Source organism: Anolis carolinensis, chromosome 1 (assembly GCF_035594765.1).
Source record: "Anolis carolinensis isolate JA03-04 chromosome 1, rAnoCar3.1.pri, whole genome shotgun sequence".
Lineage (NCBI taxonomy): Eukaryota > Metazoa > Chordata > Lepidosauria > Squamata > Dactyloidae > Anolis > Anolis carolinensis.
Window position 1 is genome coordinate 89,853,708 of NC_085841.1, and position 21,060 is coordinate 89,874,767.

General features: G+C 41.2%; 1 protein-coding gene across 1 annotated transcript in view; it reads left to right on the top strand.

Annotated features, from left to right (window-relative positions):
* The window catches only part of themis (thymocyte selection associated), a 124,479-nt gene that overhangs the window by 38,692 nt on the left and 64,727 nt on the right, over window positions 1-21,060 (top strand). The window contains exons 3-4 of the mRNA XM_008118971.3: window positions 6,124-6,567; window positions 10,310-11,364. Of these exons, the coding sequence (XP_008117178.2) occupies window positions 6,124-6,567; window positions 10,310-11,364 (1,499 nt within the window). The remainder of the gene's footprint in view (window positions 1-6,123; window positions 6,568-10,309; window positions 11,365-21,060) is intronic.

Consider the following 21,060-nt stretch of genomic DNA (forward strand, 5'->3'; position numbering starts at 1 on the left):
ACCATTGGATATTTGATCTGTCGCAACCCATAGTAGGCTAGGTAGGAAATGCTTCCTTTTTGGGTTCAGTACGGATTTCATTCAATTTTTTTTTTGGGTCAATTAATATTTCCCTCATGAGCCATGAATGTTTGGTCTTCTCCAGATCCTCGCAGTTCCTGTACAGAAATAGCACTGTTATATTTGATGTGGATACTTTGGATAATCATTTTAGGTAAAGGAATACCCCAGACTCTCACTTTACAGAGATATCTGTCCATCTGAACCTTTGAGGATGTGTTTTGCCGCAGGGATTAATACTACACCTCGACCTTGGCCAGCACTTCTCTAAATTTTCATCTTTCACTCTCCCTTCGGCTTGAGCGGGTGTGGTCGACGCAGTGGCCGCGGGACGGCCGCCTTTGGGTCCCCTAGCCCTCTGCCCGCTTACGCGGAGGGTGCCTTTTTCCCGTCTGGGCGTGTGCCTTTGCGGCTGCTTTCGAGGTGTGGGCGCAGGTTACGTCTCGTGGGAACTGTTTTTTGCTGGCCTGTTGGTATAACAATAGAAGAGGGTGGAATGATCCAAGACAGTGGGGCAGTGTCCCAATCACCTAAAAAGGCAGTGTATTCAACGTTGTGGCCGCGGGACGCCCGCCTTTGGGTCCCCTAGCCCTATGGCCGCTTACGCGGAGGGTGCCTTTTGCCCGTCAGGGCGTGTGCCTTTGCGGCTGCTTTCAAGGTGTGGGCGCAGGTTACGTCGAGTGCGAACCGCTTTTTGCTGGCTTGTTGGTATAACTCAGAGGGTGGAATCATCAAAGACAGTGGGACACCTACGATTTTGCCAGCATTTCTCCAAATGTAAACCTTGTGTCCCATCACCCTGAAAGGCTGTGATTGACGCTGTGGCTGCGGAACGGCCACCTTTGGTTGTTCTTGCCCTCTGGCCGCGCACGCGGACGGTGGCGTTTGCCCGTCAGGGCGTGTGCCTTTGCGGCTGCTTTCAAGGTGTGGGCGCAGGTTACGTCGAGTGCGAACCGCTTTTTGCTGGCTTGTTGGTATAACTCAGAGGGTGGAATCATCAAAGACAGTGGGACAGTGTCCCATTCACCTAAAAAGGCAGTGTACTCAACGTTGTGGCCACAGAACGGCCGCCTTTGGGTCCCCTTGCCCTCTGGCCGCGCACGCCCGTGGCGTTTGCCCATCAGGGCGTGTGCCTTTGCGGCTGCTTTCGAGGTGTGGGCGCAGGTTACGTCGAGTGGGAACTGTTTTTTGCTGGCATGTGGGTATAATGATAGAAGATGGTTGAATCACCGATAAAAGTGGTACACCTTCGCCTTTACCACTTTTCAAAATTGTCTTCTTTCACTGTACCATTGCCTTGAGCGGGTGTAGTCGACAGTATGTGATGACAATCTTCCACAGACTCATAAATAGAGAATCAATCCACTCAGAAACTCTGTTTTGCTTTTAAAAGCAATTACTTATGTCTTCATGTTCCCTTTTGAATCAACATTTGTGCTTTGTCTCTACTTTGGATTCATTACTACTCCATAACACACAATATCTTTCATAATTGTACTTCCTCAACTTTACTTTAACTGTATACCAACAGAAGTCATTTCCCTCTATCCAGCTCATCTGCTGGAGAACTTTAATAACACCAGAAATACACACAAGTCTTCCCTGAAGTGCAACTCCATGGAAACATGTACATCAGAGCCTTAAAAGCTTCCTCTTCCAAAAAGCCTTAGAGGTCTGTGTGGTCGTTCGTTGCCTATTGAAGAATTGGTTGCCAGGCCAATAGTATTTCGCACTGTATTGCTTTTTAACTGTCAAACTACCTCCTCTCTATTCAGCCCTCGGACTAGAGCCGTGTTTTTACACCACTGTTTTTTAAGCTGGTAATGCTGTATGCTGACTGTGACTTCTGTTATATTATATGTCTCATTGACCCAACATTTCGTTGCATACAGAAGAGTCTCACTGATCAAAGCTGAACGGGCCTACCTAAGGTTAAATAAGGAAATATCTGGGATAGGACTTGTAGAAGAAAAGCGTATTACATCATAAGAGGTTATGATTTTCCTAATAAAGCACCAAAAATTCATGTAATACAACCAATGTGACAGAAGAAGTCGTTCAATATGCAGTACGCATTAATGTTATGTTGTTATTGCTTAATTTATGAATTTTGCTGAAAAATATCACGATATAATGGAATCATGACTACATCAATGGCTTTTTTTCCAGAGGCTAGACGGTTTGCTGTCATGGCGTGTGTCTTTGTGTCATGGGTTGTGGGGAGTGGGCGTGGTGCCGGCCAACGGTGGCCGGCCCCCCTGGTCTAAGGGGATTGGGCACACATTTCAAAAGCAGACGTAACGAAAGCATGCCCTTCCCCATGTGGGTTCTGTGGTGTGTGCGTGGTGCCGGCCAACGGTGGGCCCGGCACCCCCGGTCCGAAGGGCTTGGGCCCACATTTTGAAAGCAGACGGAAAGTAAACATGCCCTTCCCCGTGGGTTGTGGGGTGTGGGCGTGGGGCCGGCCAACGGTGGCCGGCCCCCCGGGTCTGAGGGGCTGGGGCCCACATTTCGAAAGCAGACAGAAATGAAACATGCCCTTCCCCGTGGGTTGTGGGGTGTGGGCGTAGGGCCGGCCAACGGTGGCCGGCCCCCCGGGTCTGAGGGGCTTGGGCCCACATTTCCTGGTTTTTTTTTTTTCCTCTCTGTCTCCGGGATGCGTGCCGGCCAACTGTGGCCGGCCTATTTTCGGCTGTGGCTGTTTCTTTATTTTCTTTTGTTTTGGCTGCCTGTCGGCCTACGTGGTCGACGTGTTTCCCACGATGCACCGCATCCCTCTTCTCTCGCGGCTGTCTTTCCGCACCCCTTTATGCGATTTGGCACAGAAGCCTCCTTTGGGGCGGCCACTCTTTCTTCCTGTCTGGGAAGCGTGCCGGCCAACGGTGGCCGGCCTAGTATTTCAATATGTGGGCCTTTTCGCCTGTGGGTTTATCTTTCTTTTCTTTTGTTTTTGCTGCCTCACGGCCTTAGTGATCATGTTTCCCACGATGCACCGCATCCCTCTTCTCTCGCGGCTGTCGTTCTTTACCCCTTTCTGCGTTTTGGCACAGAAGCCTCCTTTGGGGCGGCCACTCTTTCTTCCTGTCTAGGAAGCGTGCCGGCCCACGGTGGCCGGCCTAGTATTTCAATATGTGGGCCTTTTCGCCTGTGGCTTTTTCTTTCTTTTCTTTTCTTTTGTTTTTGCTGCCTCACGGCCTTAGTGGTCGTGTTTCCCACGATGCACCGCATCCCTCTTCTCTCGCGGCTGTCGTTCTTTACCCCTTTCTGCGTTTTTGCACAGAAGCCTCCTTTGGGGCGGCCACTCTTTCTTCCTGTCTAGGAAGCGTGCCGGCCCACGGTGGCCGGCCTAGTATTTTAAAGTGTGGGCCTTTTCGCCTGTGCGTTTATCTTTCTTTTCTTTTCTTTTGTGTTTGCTGCCTCACGGCCTTAGTGGTCGTGTTTCCCACGATGCACCGCATCCCTCTTCTCTCGCGGCTGTCGTTCTTTACCCCTTTCTGCGTTTTTGCACAGAAGCCTCCTTTGGGGCGGCCACTCTTTCTTCCTGTCTGGGAAGCGTGCCGGCCAACGGTGGCCGGCCTAGTATTTTAACGTGTGGGCCTTTTCGCCTGTGGGTTTATCTTTCTTTTCTTTTCTTTTTTTTTTGCTGCCTCTCGGCCTTCGTGGTCGTGTTTCCCACGATGCACCGCATCCCTCTTCTCTCACGGCTGTCGTTCTTTACCCCTTTCTGCGTTTTTGCACAGAAGCCTCCTTTGGGGCGGCCACTCTTTCTTCCTGTCTGGGAAGCGTGCCGGCCAACGGTGGACGGCCTAGTATTTCAATGTGCGGGCCTTGCTGCCTGTGGGTTTATCTTTCTTTTCTTTTCTTTTCTTTTGTTTTTGCTGCCTCACGGCCTTAGTGGTCGTGTTTCCCATGATGCACCGCATCCCTCTTCTCTCGCGGCTGTCGTTCTTTACCCCTTTCTGCGTTTTTGCACAGAAGCCTCCTTTGGGGCGGCCACTCTTTCTTCCTGTCTAGGAAGCGTGCCGGCCCACGGTGGCCGGCCTAGTATTTTAAAGTGTGGGCCTTTTCGCCTGTGGGTTTATCTTTCTTTTCTTTTCTTTTGTTTTTGCTGCCTCACGGCCTTAGTGGTCGTGTTTCCCACGATGCACCGCATCCCTCTTCTCTCGCGGCTGTCGTTCTTTACCCCTTTCTGCGTTTTTGCACAGAAGCCTCCTTTGGGGCGGCCACTCTTTCTTCCTGTCTGGGAAGCGTGCCGGCCAACGGTGGCTGGCCTAGTATTTCAATGTGCGGGCCTTGCTGCCTGTGGGTTTATCTTTCTTTTCTTTTCTTTTGTTTTTGCTGCCTCACGGCCTTAGTGGTCATGTTTCCCACGATGCACCGCATCCCTCTTCTCTCACGGCTGTTTTTCCGCACCCCTTTCTGCGTTTTTGCACAGAAGCCTCCTTTAGGGTGGCCACTCTTTCTTCCTCTCTGGGAAGCGTGCCGGCCAACTGTGGCCGGCCTATTTCAATGTGTGGGACTTGCCGGCTGTGGCTTTTTCTTTCTTTTCTTTTCTTTTGATTTTGCTGCCTGTCGGCCTACGGGGTCGTGTTTCCCACGTTGCACCGCATCTCTCTTCTCTTGCGGCTGTCGTTCCGCACCCCTTTGGGCAATTTTGCACAGATCCTTCCTTTGGGACGGGGTCCTCTGGTTTTTTTTTTCTCTCTCTCTGTACGGGATGCATGCCGGCCAACTGTCGGGTCTTTGATGCTGAGATAGACATAGGGGTTCGGATCCCCACGGGGAGTTTTTCTTTCTTTTTGCTCCAATGTTTCCCACTACCCCTGCCAGTGCTTTTAATGGATCCCAACCCTCATGTGTATCTCAGCAGCTGAGCCCCCGCCCTACTGCTTTAGGGAAAGGGGCAGGGGTGTGGGATCCATGCCCCCATGTCTATTTCCGCAGTTTAAGCCCACGCCCTGCTGCTTTGGGGAAAGGGGCAGGGGTGGGAGACGGGCCACGGTGGACGGCTCCCCAGGGGAGTGGGATCCAAGCCCCCATTTTGCCATCAGGCAATAAATCAAACCAACATCGCAGAAATCTTACATTTCTTGGGAGGGGGAGGGGCTTGACCACTGGGGTATAATGGCCTCCAATATGGATGCCTGGGGAAAGTCATTGCGCATTGTGGCAGGCAGCAAAATGTGTCTCTTGGCCAATGACCCCCAATGCCCTAAAATTTTGACAGATTTACGGGCACTGAAACAATGTTACACAAGTAGAAGAAGGACTTTCACAGTGATGGAACCCCTATTGAATGAACAGGAAATAACAATTCAAAAGCAGGAACAGATTTGTTGCAATTGGTAAAGTATTTCTATATGAACTATAAAATTGCGCAATAAATCTTAGGAAAGGGCAAACGCTCTGCAATTTAGCGAACAAACAGGGTGGATTGTGTTCTCCCACTGTACCAAATTTGATCAGTTTAGCTGAAAAAATGAGAGCAGGAGAGCCCCCGAACTCCCCCCCTCCCGGGGCTGTTTTTGGGCGACTGCGCATGCGCGTCCGCCATTAACGAATTAATTTTGAAGATAATGAATTTTCGTTAATTTCGAATTTTTGGGAGGGCGGAATTCGGAAATGCCTTCAGAAACGAAATGCTGACCCCCTCTAGTTTTGAAACGAGTTTAGAATCAAATTTTTCATGGATCGATCAAGCCTATCGCATACATATACACACATATGTACAACTGCTGAACACGCATACTTCTGTGCAAAGAAAATGTGAAATATATCAAGTGGTTTTGTACACTTGCAAATATCTTATTTTAAAAAACTATATATACATTTTCTTGATTTTATACAGGTTCCTGAATGCGTGTAACTGTTACATGGGATCTGCAAGAATTAGACATTTAAATATGGTTTTAGTAGGTATTTATTTGATATTATTGATTTTAAACTGTTATTAGAACCAACTTGAGTTCTAAGAAAATATAAATATAAAAGAAAACATTGTATGCTTTTCAGCATTTGCATAATTGTAAGGCCATTTTCTCAAATCATTTTTTTCTTTTGAAGGTCTCTGCAAGATTGTGGCTGATAAAACACCTTATGCTAACGTTGAAGAAATTGTGAAAAGTGTTTTGATTGCACCAACACAGCAGCCTTGCTTCTATTGCTCTAAAGAGTTACAGACAGAAAACTTGACCATCAAACCAGGCGAGATGATCAGATTCAGCTCTGTGGAAAACAGTAAGGAGATCTTGACTATACATTGTGGAGTCATAAGGGATTCCCAAATGCATGCCTTTCTACTGCCACTTTCACAAGAAGGTGAATTCTATGAATGTGAAGATAACCGGATTTATACCCTGAATGAAATTGCTCAATGGAAAATCCCCAAGAGCAGAAGCCGGCATGTGACATTCACTAACACCTGTGATACTGGGGATTCCACCACTTTCCCTCATGTGGATTTTGGTGACCTGATGCCAATTTATGAAGTACAAGCAGTGATGAAATGTAAGTCCATGAATATCATTATTAAGTATTTCTGTCTGCATTCAGAAGTGACAGAAGTAGATGTCCAAATTCTAAGATTCTAAACATGTGACTGTTGTAGACAGATTACTCATTCCCAATCATGTGCCAGTCTTTTAAAAAATGGCAGTCATTTTGGATTCATACATAAGTCATATTGGAGTCATAGGTCATTGCTTGAGCCATCACAGCTGCAGCTTTGGGGAGCAACTATAGCTCACGAGTAGATGACATGTGTTGCATATAAATGACAGAGTTTGGGAAAGTACTTTAAAAAAGAATGAATACAGTGACACATTGAAATCTATGGGTAACAGAACATGAATAACAGAACAGGATGATGCTTTGGGATGATGCCACTCCCTAGCTGTGCATGGCTTCCAAATATCATATTTATTATTCCTAAAAGTATTTTCTGAAGATCTGGTATGTGGCCTCAGGCGCAGTTCACTGTGGATGAATTGAAAGTTGATCAGATAGTTGTTAAGGGGAAAGACTTATTCTTGTGTCTCTAATGAGTTCCTACTAGTGAGTTACCATATGGAGTAAGAATTCACTTTATATTCATCTGGATAACTGGTGTTGACATGGTACAAAAGTGGGAAATATTATTTGAATACATAGGATTGCATATCTGTTGTTTACTGTTATACAATACTTGAATCAAAAACTAGTTCATCCATTATAAACACTAGATGTAAGCCTGTTTTGGTAGCCAAAATCCAATATTATATTTCTATATCCATCAATGTGCATCTTGCGTTGGGAGTGTCTCTCTCCTATTGCAGTGCTTCCAAAACACAATTCCAAAAGCCCACAAAATCTGGTTTTCCTAGCCCATCAATTCATAGGTGGCTGCAAAAGGGAGGAAGGGTATCCAATGATGGCATAAGCAGCTTCCAGCAAAAGTGCACCATTGTGTCCTGGCTTTAAACTACCACTTCAGACTGAAGTTGAGATAATAATAATAATAATAATAATAATAATAATAATAATAATAATAATAATAAAAATCAGCTTTATTTAAATCCCCCCTCTCTCCGAAGGGCTGAATGCTTCTACATAAACACTCTCCACACAGGAAAATGAAGAGAGGTGCTTGATAGACTTAAGACAGATCTTGAAAATGACAGTTCTGTGTTGTATTGATTTAGCGTTAAATATGTTTTCAGTGGAAGCAGCAAATGGAACATTTCCCTCTACTTTTCCTTAACCTTTATCCAAATGGGGACAAATCCTTTGTGAGCATATAATAAAAGGTATCTATTTCTATACATTCATTTTATATAATATTTGAAATAAGTGTAGGTAGGATTTTTAGTGTATGTATTTCAATAAGTTCTGGGGAGGTTTCAAGTGGCTGTCTCTTGCCTTCAGAAAGAGTCTCATCCTGCCAAACGCTCGTTCTTTTTATATGTGCATGTTCCTCCATGTAACCTGTTCCCACCCTCCCTGCCCTTTTGTATTTTTATGTATATACTATAAGCTGCAGGGAGTGATATAAGTATATCTCACAAAATATGAGATTTGCTTTCCTGTGGAAACAAGAGGTCGCTATGGAGATGTAGCTAAAGATTTAAAAAATGAAGAAAGGAATCATTATTTGGTATAAATGTATATGGCAACTCACATCTATGTTCATACTTACAAAATATTCTCCTATTACAAAATTGGATTATAAGTGATTGTTGATTGGAAGGCCCAAATGCACTGACAGCATTGGGATCCTATCTGATTTCGGAAGCTAAGCAGGATCAAACTGCTTTGCAATATATTGTTTGATAGTTCTGGTTTCTAAGTCACATTTCAGTAGTTTTTCTAATCTCTATGCATTCAACATATAAATTGCAGTGAATATTCTCCAAATATCTTCTGCAGAATTCTATAAGCAAATTACTTTATGAACAGTGAACAATGGATTTCTACACCTTCTTTGAAGCACTATTAGTATGAAATGGCAGTATCAGACACAGCATACATTCTATTATGAATAAAATAGTTACTGCTAAGGAATCCAATCGATGTTTACTTATATGCACATTAGCAGCATTGAATCAAGTACAGCTTATCAAAAATATGTGTTTGCTACAACTATTTATTTTTTAGCAGTCCCAATTACCTTGCTTCAAAAATCATCACTAATATAATCATGCAATTCTATACATGTGTATGGAACACACACACACACACACACACACAGTGACTTGAGAGCATTTTCCCTTTGATAAACACTATTTGCAAGTTAGGCAAAGGTAAAAGTTTCACCGTGACATTAAGTCCAGTCGTGACTGACTCTGGGGGTTGGTGCTCATCTCCATTTCTAAGCCATTGTCCGTAGACACCTCCAAGGTCATGTGGCCGGCATGACTGCATGGATCTCCGTTACCTTCCCTCCAGAGCGGTACCTATTGATCTATTCACATTTGCATGTTTTCGAACCGCTAGGTTGGCAGGAGCTGGGGCTAACAGCGGGCACTCATTCTGCTCCCAGGATTTGAACCTGGGACCTTTTGATCCGCAAATTCAGCAGCTCAGCGCTTTAACACACTGTACCACCAGGGGCCCCCATTTGTAAGTTGCTATAGCCATATTCCCAGTATTACAAGCCCATGTGCACTGGCTTCTCCTGTTCCTTGTCAAAGGATGTTCCTGTAAAGAGGAACCCATTTTTTTAGAACCACCATGAGTTGGAGAGGCTTTAAGATTCTTCTGAACTGTCACCTTCCTCATGTAAAGGTGATAGAAATAATAGCAGGCTAGACAGGACTGAAAAAACTCAATCTTCTCACATGTTGTCTATACTCAGATTTTAAACAAATAATTAAGTTTTTCTCTCACCTGTCATTACCTGCTCTGCAGTGACCTGCTTTAACAAGTTATTGTAAGGATTAAGTAAATAACGTACATATGTTATTTTGAATACTTGGGCAAACCCATTCTACAGAGAGGATGGAGACAAAGCAAAGAAACCATGTGGCAAAATGGAAAAGAGAGTAGAAATGTTTTGTTTTTTTACTTTCTTCTTTTCCATTTCCACCCTATGCATTTTCTCACTGGATGAAATGGGAGGGAATAAAATTACTCTGGTGTTGTTGGGTGCCTTCAAGTCATTTCCAACTTTTGGAAACCCTAAGGTAAATGAATCACCATTTCTGTGTCCTGCTTCTGATTTTTAAAAAGATGAAAAGATGGCATAATGCAGTGGTTCTCAACCTGTGGGTCCTCAGGTGTTTTGGTCTACAACTCCCAGAAATCCCAGCCAGTTTACCAGCTGTTAGGATTTCTGCCAACCTAGCAGTCTGAAAACATGCAAATGTGAGCAGATCAATAAGTACTGGTCCAGCAGGAAGGTAACGACGCTCCATGCAGACATGCTGGCCACATGACCTAGGAGGCATCTATGGACAAAACCTGCTCTTCAACTTAGAAATGGAGATGAGCACCACCCCTCAGCGTCGGACATGACTAGACTTAATGTCAGGAAAACCTTTACCTCACCTAGGATTTCTGGGAGCTGAAGGCCAAAACATCAGGGGACCCACAGGTTGAGAACCACTGCTCTAAAGTAAGTAAATGTCTTTTTCAGCAATCTTCCCATGTTTAAACATATCTACAGGAAGCATTTCTATTTTTATATAATATTCCTTGATTCTATATTATACGTATTATGCCTTCTTATAGTAATTATTAGTCTAAATATTATACTCTTTCTTTTCTATTCCAGTTCAAAAAGAGATAGTTCACTTCCTTTCTGATTTAGATGTTGAAGTTAAAGACGTAACAGACTGCTACAATATTAACAGTTTCCTTCAACCATTATCAGTAGAAGATATTTTGGAAAGGACAAGTGATGACTTTCCTATTGTTGTTGCAGTGAGTGAAAGTTCCATTGAAAACACACAGTCATGTGATTTGTTGCGCCCTGGCAGAGAAGTAATAATTTACAAAATGTGTCAGGAAAGAAGGATCTTAGCATCCGAGCACAAGGAAGCATCCTGTAAAAGACACTTTTTAATTCCTACCAGCTACAAAGGGAAGTTTAAAAGAAAGCCCCGGAAATTTCCAACTGCATATGACTTAGAAATAGCACGGGATATGAAGGAAAAGCTTCACGTATTGGCTACCAAAGCGTTTGTGTCTCTCAATGAAGATCTGTGTTCTGTTTCTGTTGGAGATGAGTTTCTAATTCCACAGCTCCGGACAAATGAAACAAGTCATCTGCAAAAGAAGATAGTAGAGGAGGCTTTGGTCTGCGAACAAATATTGTTGCTAAATAAAACCCACAAAAGCGTACTTCTTCCAATGTGCTTGGAAGGAGGCTTTGTTGAACTTGTCCACGATAAAAGACAGTATGACTTGTCAGAACTTTGCAAAGATTTCTCCCTTCCATTTAATGTTAAAGTATCAATAAGAGATCTTTCAATCCAGGAGGATATTTTGGCAGATATACCATGTCTTCAGCTTGAAGAAGAAATCATAGAATCTTTCCTATTAATCAGCACACTCAACAATCCCACAGAAATATGGGAAATCCCTACACATCGATTAAATGTGTCATTCCAGTTGTTGAGAAACCATATAGAAAATACTTTGATTTTCCCAGTAAAGTCTGTTGTGGAAGAGATTACAGAAGAACAATATTGCATGATAAGAAAATATGAGAACAGAACCACAATTCCTCCACCCAGACCTCCTAAAACCCACACTTCAGAAGAACCAAAGTCATCTTTCCTTCCTGTTTCGGCACAGAGTGTTCATGTCACACCACGATCTCAGAAGGTAAGAAAAATGAGGCCTCTTTGTTATATCCATAGACAGCTATTGCTTCCTATAACCCTGTACTGTTTACTGAAATCCCGGGGTTTTGTCTGCAGGCCAAACGTATGTTCTATTGCTGAACTATGACCTTTTCCATGACATGAATGCAGTTCATTTATGGTGTTAATATTATGTAATCTATATAATTAAATCAAGTGACAATGCATATTATAGTGTTACAGAATATTACAGAACATTGTGAGTGTAGTATTGTATAGAGTTTTGGATTTGCATTGATAATGAATATGAAATGCATTTGGGAATATTTTAATTGGCAATCCAGGCCCAGCTTGTAAATATTTTTAAAGCATAAATGCTCTTAACAATTTCCCTCCCGGTTTTAGTTGTTAAAATTTTCTTAGTGTTTTATAATGAAAAGTTTTAGTATTTGTGTTGAATCACATCTATATTTCCAACAAGAGCTCACTATTACAGGGTAATATTCTGAGAAGAACCATGAAATTAGAAGAAAATTAAATCTTTGGATGTAGACAATTATTAATTTGAAAAGTGGTAACTGAATGTGGAAGTTAATAGCAAAAAGAAAGTAAGTACAGTAGAGTCTCACTTATCCAACACTCGCTTATCCAACGTTCTGGATTATCCAACGCATTTTTGTAGTCAATGTTTTCAATACATCATGATATTTTGGAGCTAAATTCATAAATACAGTAATTACTACATAGCATTACTGTGTATTGAACTACTTTTTATGTCAAATTTATTGTATAACATGATGTTTTGGTGTTTAATTTGTAAAATCATAACCTAATTTGATGTTTCAGCTTATCTATACTGGACAGTTTAGTCCAGTGTAAATGCTTCCTAGAGCAACTCTGGATCTTGTACACTTGTGTAGAATCTGGGGTCATTGTTCAGACAACCTGGAAGCACTTCCATTTCAATGAGGTTGTGTACATTTCACTTGATCCCATGTCTGAACATCTGTCACTATTCCTAGCTGGATGTGGAGATTCATCCACATTCCTGACCATAATGGGCACCTCTACTGACATCAGAATGAGACACCTGAATCACCAGAAAGAAGGGGAGATTGACAACTTTCTTGATGGTTGTACAGGCATATCATTTTGAGATCAGCAGAGTGCATGCAATAGCCAGGAGATTGGATGAAGTGCCATGCCTGGCTAGGAGCAGCGGTGGTGACACAGGCAGGATTTATCCCCTTGCCTTGTGCTGGGTTGTGACACTAGTGTCCAGTCTGAATAGTGGATCCAGACTGCCTGGTAGCTGCAGGATACTCTGAAACATCCAGAAAACTCTGGGTATCCATCACTGTTTCTGATAACATCTGGAACCGAATCAATGACATTGTGGGGAAATTAAATATTGTGTCTCATATCTTTTAGTCCATAATTATTTGTCTAGAGCTTGAGCATATTATGCAAAATGTGCAGTGAGTATTTGTTACCTGGTTATTTTTTGAAAGATGATGAAGCAACGATCCATTTCCAAAGTAAAATATGAAGGTGTACCAAGCAGTTTTCTATTTATTCCTTTGTTATTTTTAAGGATTTCATCAAGTTATGCTAGGAATGTTCAGAAGTGTTCAGAAGAGAGTTCAGTCTAACCCCATTTCGTAATAAAATAGAGCTTTCCCCTACCTTTTAATCACACTGTTTAGGGCACTCAGGAGCTGGAGCTAACAGCGGCCGCTCCCGGGGTTTGAACCTGGGACCTTTCGGTCTGCAAGTTCAGCAGCTCAGCGCTTTAACGCAATTCGCCACCGGGGCTCTATAAGGATTGGCTTACCATCCAAATATTGCTATACTACAGTTCCCATGGTAATATGGCTCTACTACTAAGACTGATGAGTGTTAAAGTCCACTGATATCTGGGAGACGTTCCACATTTCCCATATCTTTTGTCCTTGATATGCTAGTTTCTTTTCTTTTTTCTTTTCTTTTTTTAAAAAAACCTAATTTAAATTAAAAATGCAATTAAAGAATACGGAAAATAATTACCACAAAACAACAAAAGAAGAAAAACTGTCACTGAAAAGGAAGATCAAAGTTAAAAAAAATTACACAATTCTGGTAACAAAATTTAAGGAGAAAAAACACCATTCCAGCCACTGGAATTTTCTAAGTGCAGAAAACATTTGACATGTGAAATCTTTACTTTGTCCTTTCCTTCCTTGGGTAGAATAGAAATAATAATAGAAACACTAATCTTTTATTTTCAAGTGAAACTTGTATTGACCTTCCGATATGATTAGCATGCAGTCTTTTAACACAATAAATCAAAGCCATTGCGGGAGTGCAGTGTTTTCCCTGGGTGTAAATGAAGCAATTAAAGTTTGCTTTGACACAACAAGAGAGTTCACTAACAGTGACATTATTTTGAAATTCAACATGTTTACCAGTGGTGAAGATGAGTGCTTCATAAATCCCTTTCTTAATTATCTGCTTTCGAATCTGTGTATTCTAAGGGGTGCCTGCTTTCAGGAATCATGCCTCAATTTCATTAAAATTAAAGTTTGTTTACAAGCATATCGCTGAAACAAGATGCAGTATGTTTTTCTCTGTCAGTGCTTCATTGTTGAGATGTATCCACCACGTTACAATTAACAGAAAATGAGATATACACCGTTTAGTGTTTGGTCTTAAAAATGTAAATAATATATCCAAAATATCAACCACAGTCCTATGGTAGAACATAATATTCTCAGTCTCAGTAAAAGTTAAAGGGTTTTAAGTAGTACATTTTTAGAAATGTTGAAGGCTTGGTTGGGAAGAAGAATTTATGGATTTTGAGGTGGAGAAATGACATTTTCAGGAGAAATAAAAAAAATGTACATTACAATTCTTTGCAGACTGAAAACATAAAATGGGTTATATAGAGTCAGTCTTCCTTATTCACAGCTTCTGCATCCATGGATTCCACAATCTGCAACCTGAAAGTACGTTTTAAAAATTCTAAAAAGCAACCCTTGATTTTGCCATTTTATACAAGGGACATAGTTTTACTATCTCATTGTATATCATGGGACTTGAGCATTCACAGATTTTAGTACCTGTGGGTTGAAGGTGGAGACTGGAACTAAACACCTTGGGATAACTGTACATTATACAATTTTGCTTGACATACAGTTTTCAAGTTTTGGTATATGGTACAGTTCAATAAAAAATAATGAGACTCTGGTTCATATTTTTGAAATATTTGTTTCTCATTATACATAAAAGTAGAAGACCCTGAACTGTAAGGATCCTGTTTGATTTTGCAGCTTTTACACAATCTTTAGCTTTCTCTGCCAAAAAGTGCTGGTGCCCCACCAAAGATCAACTCCCAGGATTCATAGCATTGAGCCATGGCAGCTAAAGTAGTGTCAAGCTGCATTATTTCTACAGTGTAAATGTACCTGTTGTATTCTATGAAACTGACGGCAAAAGTGTAATGTAGAAATGGGTATTATGGCTTTCTAGATATTGTTAGATTGTAAAAATATTTGAACCATTCTAAATTGTCCGCCCTTGGTGCAAGCAATATCCTCTGTATTACATAATGTCCAATAACACTGGAATCTGAAAAGCAGGGATGCATTAAGGAGAGCATGGGCTTTGCATTGGGGCAGTATTTCTCACTCAGAGGCTTTGAGACTATCTACTGCTTTTTTCTCTTAAAATTCTCATGAAGCAGTAGCAGCCAGGAGGAAAAATAGCTTAGTGGTGAAATAATAAGTGTTTTCAAAAGTATACAAGGCAGACCTTGTACAGGTTTGCCCTACCTGTTTGGGTCATGATGGGTTATGTTTTTTTAAAGGGATTAGATAAAAAAAATGCCTGTGAATAAAAGTTACTGGGGAGCAGCAAAAGCTGACAGTTCTGCCCTCCTTTGTGTTTTGCTCTTGGGCTTCGCATAAGGCATTTTTGTTGCCACGAAGGGAAACTGAATGCTGTACAAGAGAGGTCTTTGATCTGAGCCAGGGGGGCTTTTCTTGTTTTCTTCTTTTTAGGTTGAAGCTACAGCTATACTGCCACAACCCTTTGCTCGCATCTTAGCAGATCAAGTTTAGGAACAGGATCAAACTGTCAACCTGTTTGCACAGCAATGGCAACTAAAGCCAGTCCTATGATTATACTGTCTGTTTATACGGAAAATGTTTTCTTGGTTTAAGTGAACAGGAAAAGAAAAGAGGTAGCAATCATTCTTCTGGGCAGTGATGCACTTTGGATTGTCCTCCAACCTTTCCCTTGCCGCACAAAATAAAAAACAGACATAAAATAATGCCATGTATCTCCTCAACATTATCCTTTCTGCTTTTTAAGAGAAATGACAATAACAAAGCAACAGCTCAAAGGGAGGCTTCTTTTAACAGATGTGAGAGCTGCCCAACTACCATTTCATTATACCTCTGAAATGTGAGAACTCCAAAGAATTCAGCAGAGTCAGATTATCTCTCCCTGTTTTTAATCTTAAAAGAGATTGGATTGTCAATGGATTTGTACAGTGGTCTCAGAGCTCTGCTCAATGATGAGCACATCATTTTTTTCCCTTTTAAGCACACACCCCATGCCTATTTAACTGAAGCGAGAGTTTGACATCCACACAGAAAGAAAAGAGATTCCCCTCTGAGTTATTTTGAGAATCTAAGTGGGAATTAAGCGGTGCTGATGTCATATGGCAACTGTCTGCACACCAATGAATTGAACTTCCAAGGAGTCTATAGAAATGGCTAAAATCACAGCTAGTATTTGAAATCAGGCTGAACAAAATGTAGTGCCAGTCTATGACAAAGGTAACCACAACGATGCTGACAGAAAGCAATCGCTGAAATAATTACTCCATGAAAACAGGATAAGAAAATGCAGTTGCACTCACTTGAGTACATGGAGTTTCTGTGTTTGTTTCCCATTAAGTGTTGCTGTTGAAGTTACTAGAAAAATTACAGACCCTGTTATTGTCTCATAATGCTAACAAAATGAATAACAGTATTGTGCAGTCATGTGCACAGTTAGGCAGCCAAAATGAATTGCAGGAACATAGGTTCGAGGCATTTAATTTGCCAGTACTTTATTTCAATTTACTAATGCTACTGCTGCTGCTGCTGTTGCTGTTTGTATATATGTACCCTGTTTCCCCTAAAATAAGACATCCCCAGAAAATAAGACCTAGCTGAATTGCTGAATTGCTAAATATAAGGCCTTCCCCAAAAGTAAGACCTAACAAAGTTTTTGTTTGGAAGCATGCCCACCAAACAGAACACCAGAGCATGCAGGATCGGTAAATGTACATACCATAAAGTGTTGTACATGGAAATATTGGTAGTAACAAGAAATTCTTGATAGGATTCACAGTTTGTCTGGTTATGCTGGTTTATGATGACAACTACTGTACAGTATATAATAAATGTTCATTTTTTTGTTCAACAATAAATGTGAATTCTTCTTCATGGAAAAATAAGACATCCCCTGAAAATAAGACCTAGAGCATCTTTGGGAGCAAAAAATTAATATAAGGCACTGTCTTATTTTCGGGGAAACACGGTATGTGTGTCTTTTTAATGCAGTGGTTCTCACATACTAAAGAATTCAGTTAAGGGACTTTTTGAGAAACATATGAGCTTTTAACACACTGGTAATTTAATTATAATCTTAGTTCTGTTTTTTGAGAACAGTTTTTTGGGTGAAAGAGCTATCACTGTGGCATTTGACATTGACTGAAGGCAGGGGTGGGAACTACCCCAGTTCTGGTACTCTTCAAAATTAGCCATCTTTTATCCATAACGTGTTGCCTTCTTATTCCCTCAGGACTTTATTGCACAAGGGAGGCAAACTGGCATTGCACAACGGAGGCACACTCCATGATGTGACGCCATGCACATCCTCCTACCAGTTTGCCTCCTCCCCATGATTAACCCATCCCCACTATTGATGGGCGAAATCATGGCATACCAGCTTCATGCAATAAAGGCCCATATTTCCATCTTTTTAAAAACCCATTTTTTAAAAGAAGCCAAGATAGGAAGCAAAATATGTAGCCACTATTTTGATCAAATGGCAGTGAGCGGGTTTCATGCACACATTCTATAATTTCATTCCTTTTCGGCAAATGTTTCTAGAACAGATAATGTGTTGCACAAGTACCAAAGTTAGGAGGACTGGGTGTGAGAGGAATGGATGAGGTGGAGTTGCAAAATGGTGGAAGCTCTGGGAACAAATCTTCTGTATAGGCCAGTGGTTCTCAACCTGTGGGTCTCCAGGTGTTTTGGCTTACAACTCCTAGAAAACAGTTTACCAGCTGTTAGGATTGCTGGGAATTGAAGGCCAAAACATCTGGAAACCCACAGGTTGAGAACTACTGGTAGGGTTTGGAGAATGCCCCTTCTGCAGAAGTATTTGAAAGAGAAAGAGGAGGAGGAGCACAATAGGATCCTTGTTCTGCTTTGAGAAGATAGACGCAGGAAGAGATTGCAAATTAGCGCAACCTTGTAGCAAAGGAACTCAGCAGCATAATGGCAACTGTTCTAGCTGTAAATGAACTATGCTATAGCATATTTTGAATTTTAATCCCAGAATGTCCAGTGTGCATGTGTACTAGCATAATATGTGTACTAGTTATCTCTTGAATAAAAATTAAAAAGGTATCAGTGAAAATTTGTGGAAGGCAATTTCTGAAATGATTTATAACAGGGAGAGGAAAAAGGGGGCCAAGAGTGAGGGAAAGGTGAGATTTTCAAGGAAGAGCTTAAATGCAAAAACATGAATATAAAGATGAAATCCAAAGAAAAAGAATGGGAAAGTCTCAATACCTCCAGATACTTTTTCCCTTTCTTGAAAACCCATATGTCATACCATGTGAAGTTAGGTGCTAAATATAGCTGCTTGAGACTGTACATTCCACTATTTTGCAAACATAAAGCTAATAATACAGCCCAGGGATGGGAAGTCCGGTTGCTCCTGACACGAAAAAAAAAAAAAAAGCCCAGGGATGGGAAGTCACCTTTTAATAGCTGCTAGAGTTAGCGACTGGTATAAACAATATGTGATGGTTAGACCTTTTTGTTGAGTCTATTAATTTTGATCTTTTGGTGTAACCTTTAATTTTCTTTTTTTGCACATAATGTAATTTTGTCATTCTTTGTAGTTGTTTTTGGAATTGATTGTGAAATATTCATTACAGTTATACAATTGCTGCTGCTGCTGCTGTTGTGTGCCTTCAAGTAATTTCCATTTTATTATGATCCCGTTTTAGAATTTTCTTGAGGTTTGCCTTCCTCTGAGGCCATAAGCCTTGCCGAAGCCCATCTCCTAGGTTTCCATGGCTGAACAAAAATTTGAACCCTAGTCCCCAGATTTGTATTTCAGTGATCAAACTACTAAAGCACATAGTCTCTTGTTTACACCATAGCAATCTATCATATTTTACAATCATTCAATTTTGGTTATATAGATGTTACAGCTTCTTTTCTTGAACTCCTTCAAGTGAGAAGGCTCCCTTTTTATTTTTCTTTCTGGTATTTAGAGATAAGCCTCAGTGCCAGCTTTTAGGCATAGACACAGCTGCAGTCATATTAAGTAACATGTTGGCAAATTTAGAGACACCTGTTGAAAATGTTCAGACAGTGATAAAGAACAAAGATTTTTTTTTTTTTTTTACAAAAACCAGACCTGACAGGAACAACTAAAAATCTTAATCGTTTGAGCTGGCCTGTTTACAATTAAAAACATTGGCTGAAATGCTACACATAGCTACAAAGCCCACCCTTCAAGTGTTGTATCCATGCCATGGTGCAGGTCCCCCCCCCCTTGAAAATTTTCAGTTTTTAAAAAAAACCTGGTTTACCCTAACTGATGAACCAAATCCCCATGAGTGTCCACTGAAGCTTATCTGTCTTGAGTGTCCACGGAAGTTTATCGATGGAGCCTGATTTCTAAATTGTTTTGCGTTATGGATCTACTCTTCATGATCTACTCTAAGAAAAGTTTCAACCCCCCCCCCCCCCATTTTTTCTGGCTCCAGGTGACCTCCTTACAGTCTATCAAATGACAGAAATATAGCAGAACATTTATCTTCTGATCTACTCCCCAATGAAGTGGAAATGACCAGAGGAACTGTGTTGCTAGAAAGATGGACTGGGGATGGATTTTAATCATTGCACAGTTAGTAAATAATTCTAATTATGCAAGAATGAAAAAAGGGGCTCCAATAACTTATGTTGGACTTATACTAATGCACTGACTAACATAATGCTACCTGTTATCTTTAAATGTGTGCACATCTTACTGTTTTGTTATGAATCACAAAATGTTTACAGTTTTAATGGGAGTCATGCAAACAATCAGATGTGGGGCAAGAAGTCAAAAGTCAGATGATCTTTAGAAGCCTATATTCATTGCTTTGTATCAAAATCAAAGACATTGAGGCTTCCCTTTCCAAACCCACATACCTGTGTCTGAGCAGTCAATGGAACACCTACCTCGTCAGATCCAATTATGCTGTGAGTTGGATCCACAGAGAAGTTTGCTAGAAATTAACAGGTAATGTTTCAGATCCATTATGATTAAGGCTTTCTCACTTGTGATTCAACAGCAAAAAACCTTGCATGTTATTTGTCAATAACTTAATACCTTGGCATTTTCTTTTGTCACAGATTTCTGGCTTTCATTCTTAATCAGTCTGAATAGCTTTCTCAGCCTATAAGCTTGCTTTTTCTTCCCCCACCCCGCCACTCCATTTTTGTGGAGAAGACAGGGCTTCCTGTCACAGGAAACCTTTTCAGTTGAAGCAGGCGACCTTAAATGGAAGATGGTTCTGAATTTACTTAAACTGTCATTGCCTCAGAGCAAGTTATTTATTTTACTGCTACAGTTATCTTCTGCCAGTCATCTTCTGTGTTACAAATCATGAAATATGACTTGCAAGCAGGCTTTTAGGCAGAGAGATGCTTGCTGCCATAGTCAGGACAAGAGGCCAGGTAAGAAGAACGATCCCCTGAATCCTTGGCTGTCTTGGAAGATGACAAGCCTCATTCTAAAAGTACCAAGTAGAATTTTCTATGAAATCCCCTACTTCCTACTGACAAGGAAGGAAATGGTCTCATGGTTGCAGTCAAGAGAGCAAACAGTACAGTAGAGTCTCACTTATCCAACACTCGCTTATCCAACAATCTGGATTATCCAACGCATTTTTGTAGTCAATGTTTTCAATACATCATGATATTTTGGTGCTAAATTCGTAAATACAGTAATTACTACGTAGCATTACTGCATATTGAACTACTTTTTCTGCCAAATTTGTTGTTAAACATGATGTTTTGGTGCTTAATTTGTAAAATCATAACCTAATTTTATGCTTTTCCTTAATGCCTCCTTATTATCCAACATATTCGCTTATCCAACGTTCTGCCGGCCCGTTTATGTTGGATAAGTGAGACTCTACTGTATTTAAATCTCTTGTTTGCTGCTAATGAATGGGGGATCTTGCCATCCTGGTTCACAATGCCACATCTTACACTTTTTTGGCTTTGTCTTATGTGACAACTCCATTGTTTCCATCCGCAGTGGTTCCCAACCCATGGGCTGTGGCCCACTGTTAGGCCGTGAGACCTAAAACAAGGGCTGTGAGACACGGGGGGGAAATTGGTGCCGGGGATGCGTGCCATCATTGGAGGAGAGTGAGAGAGAGGAGATGAAG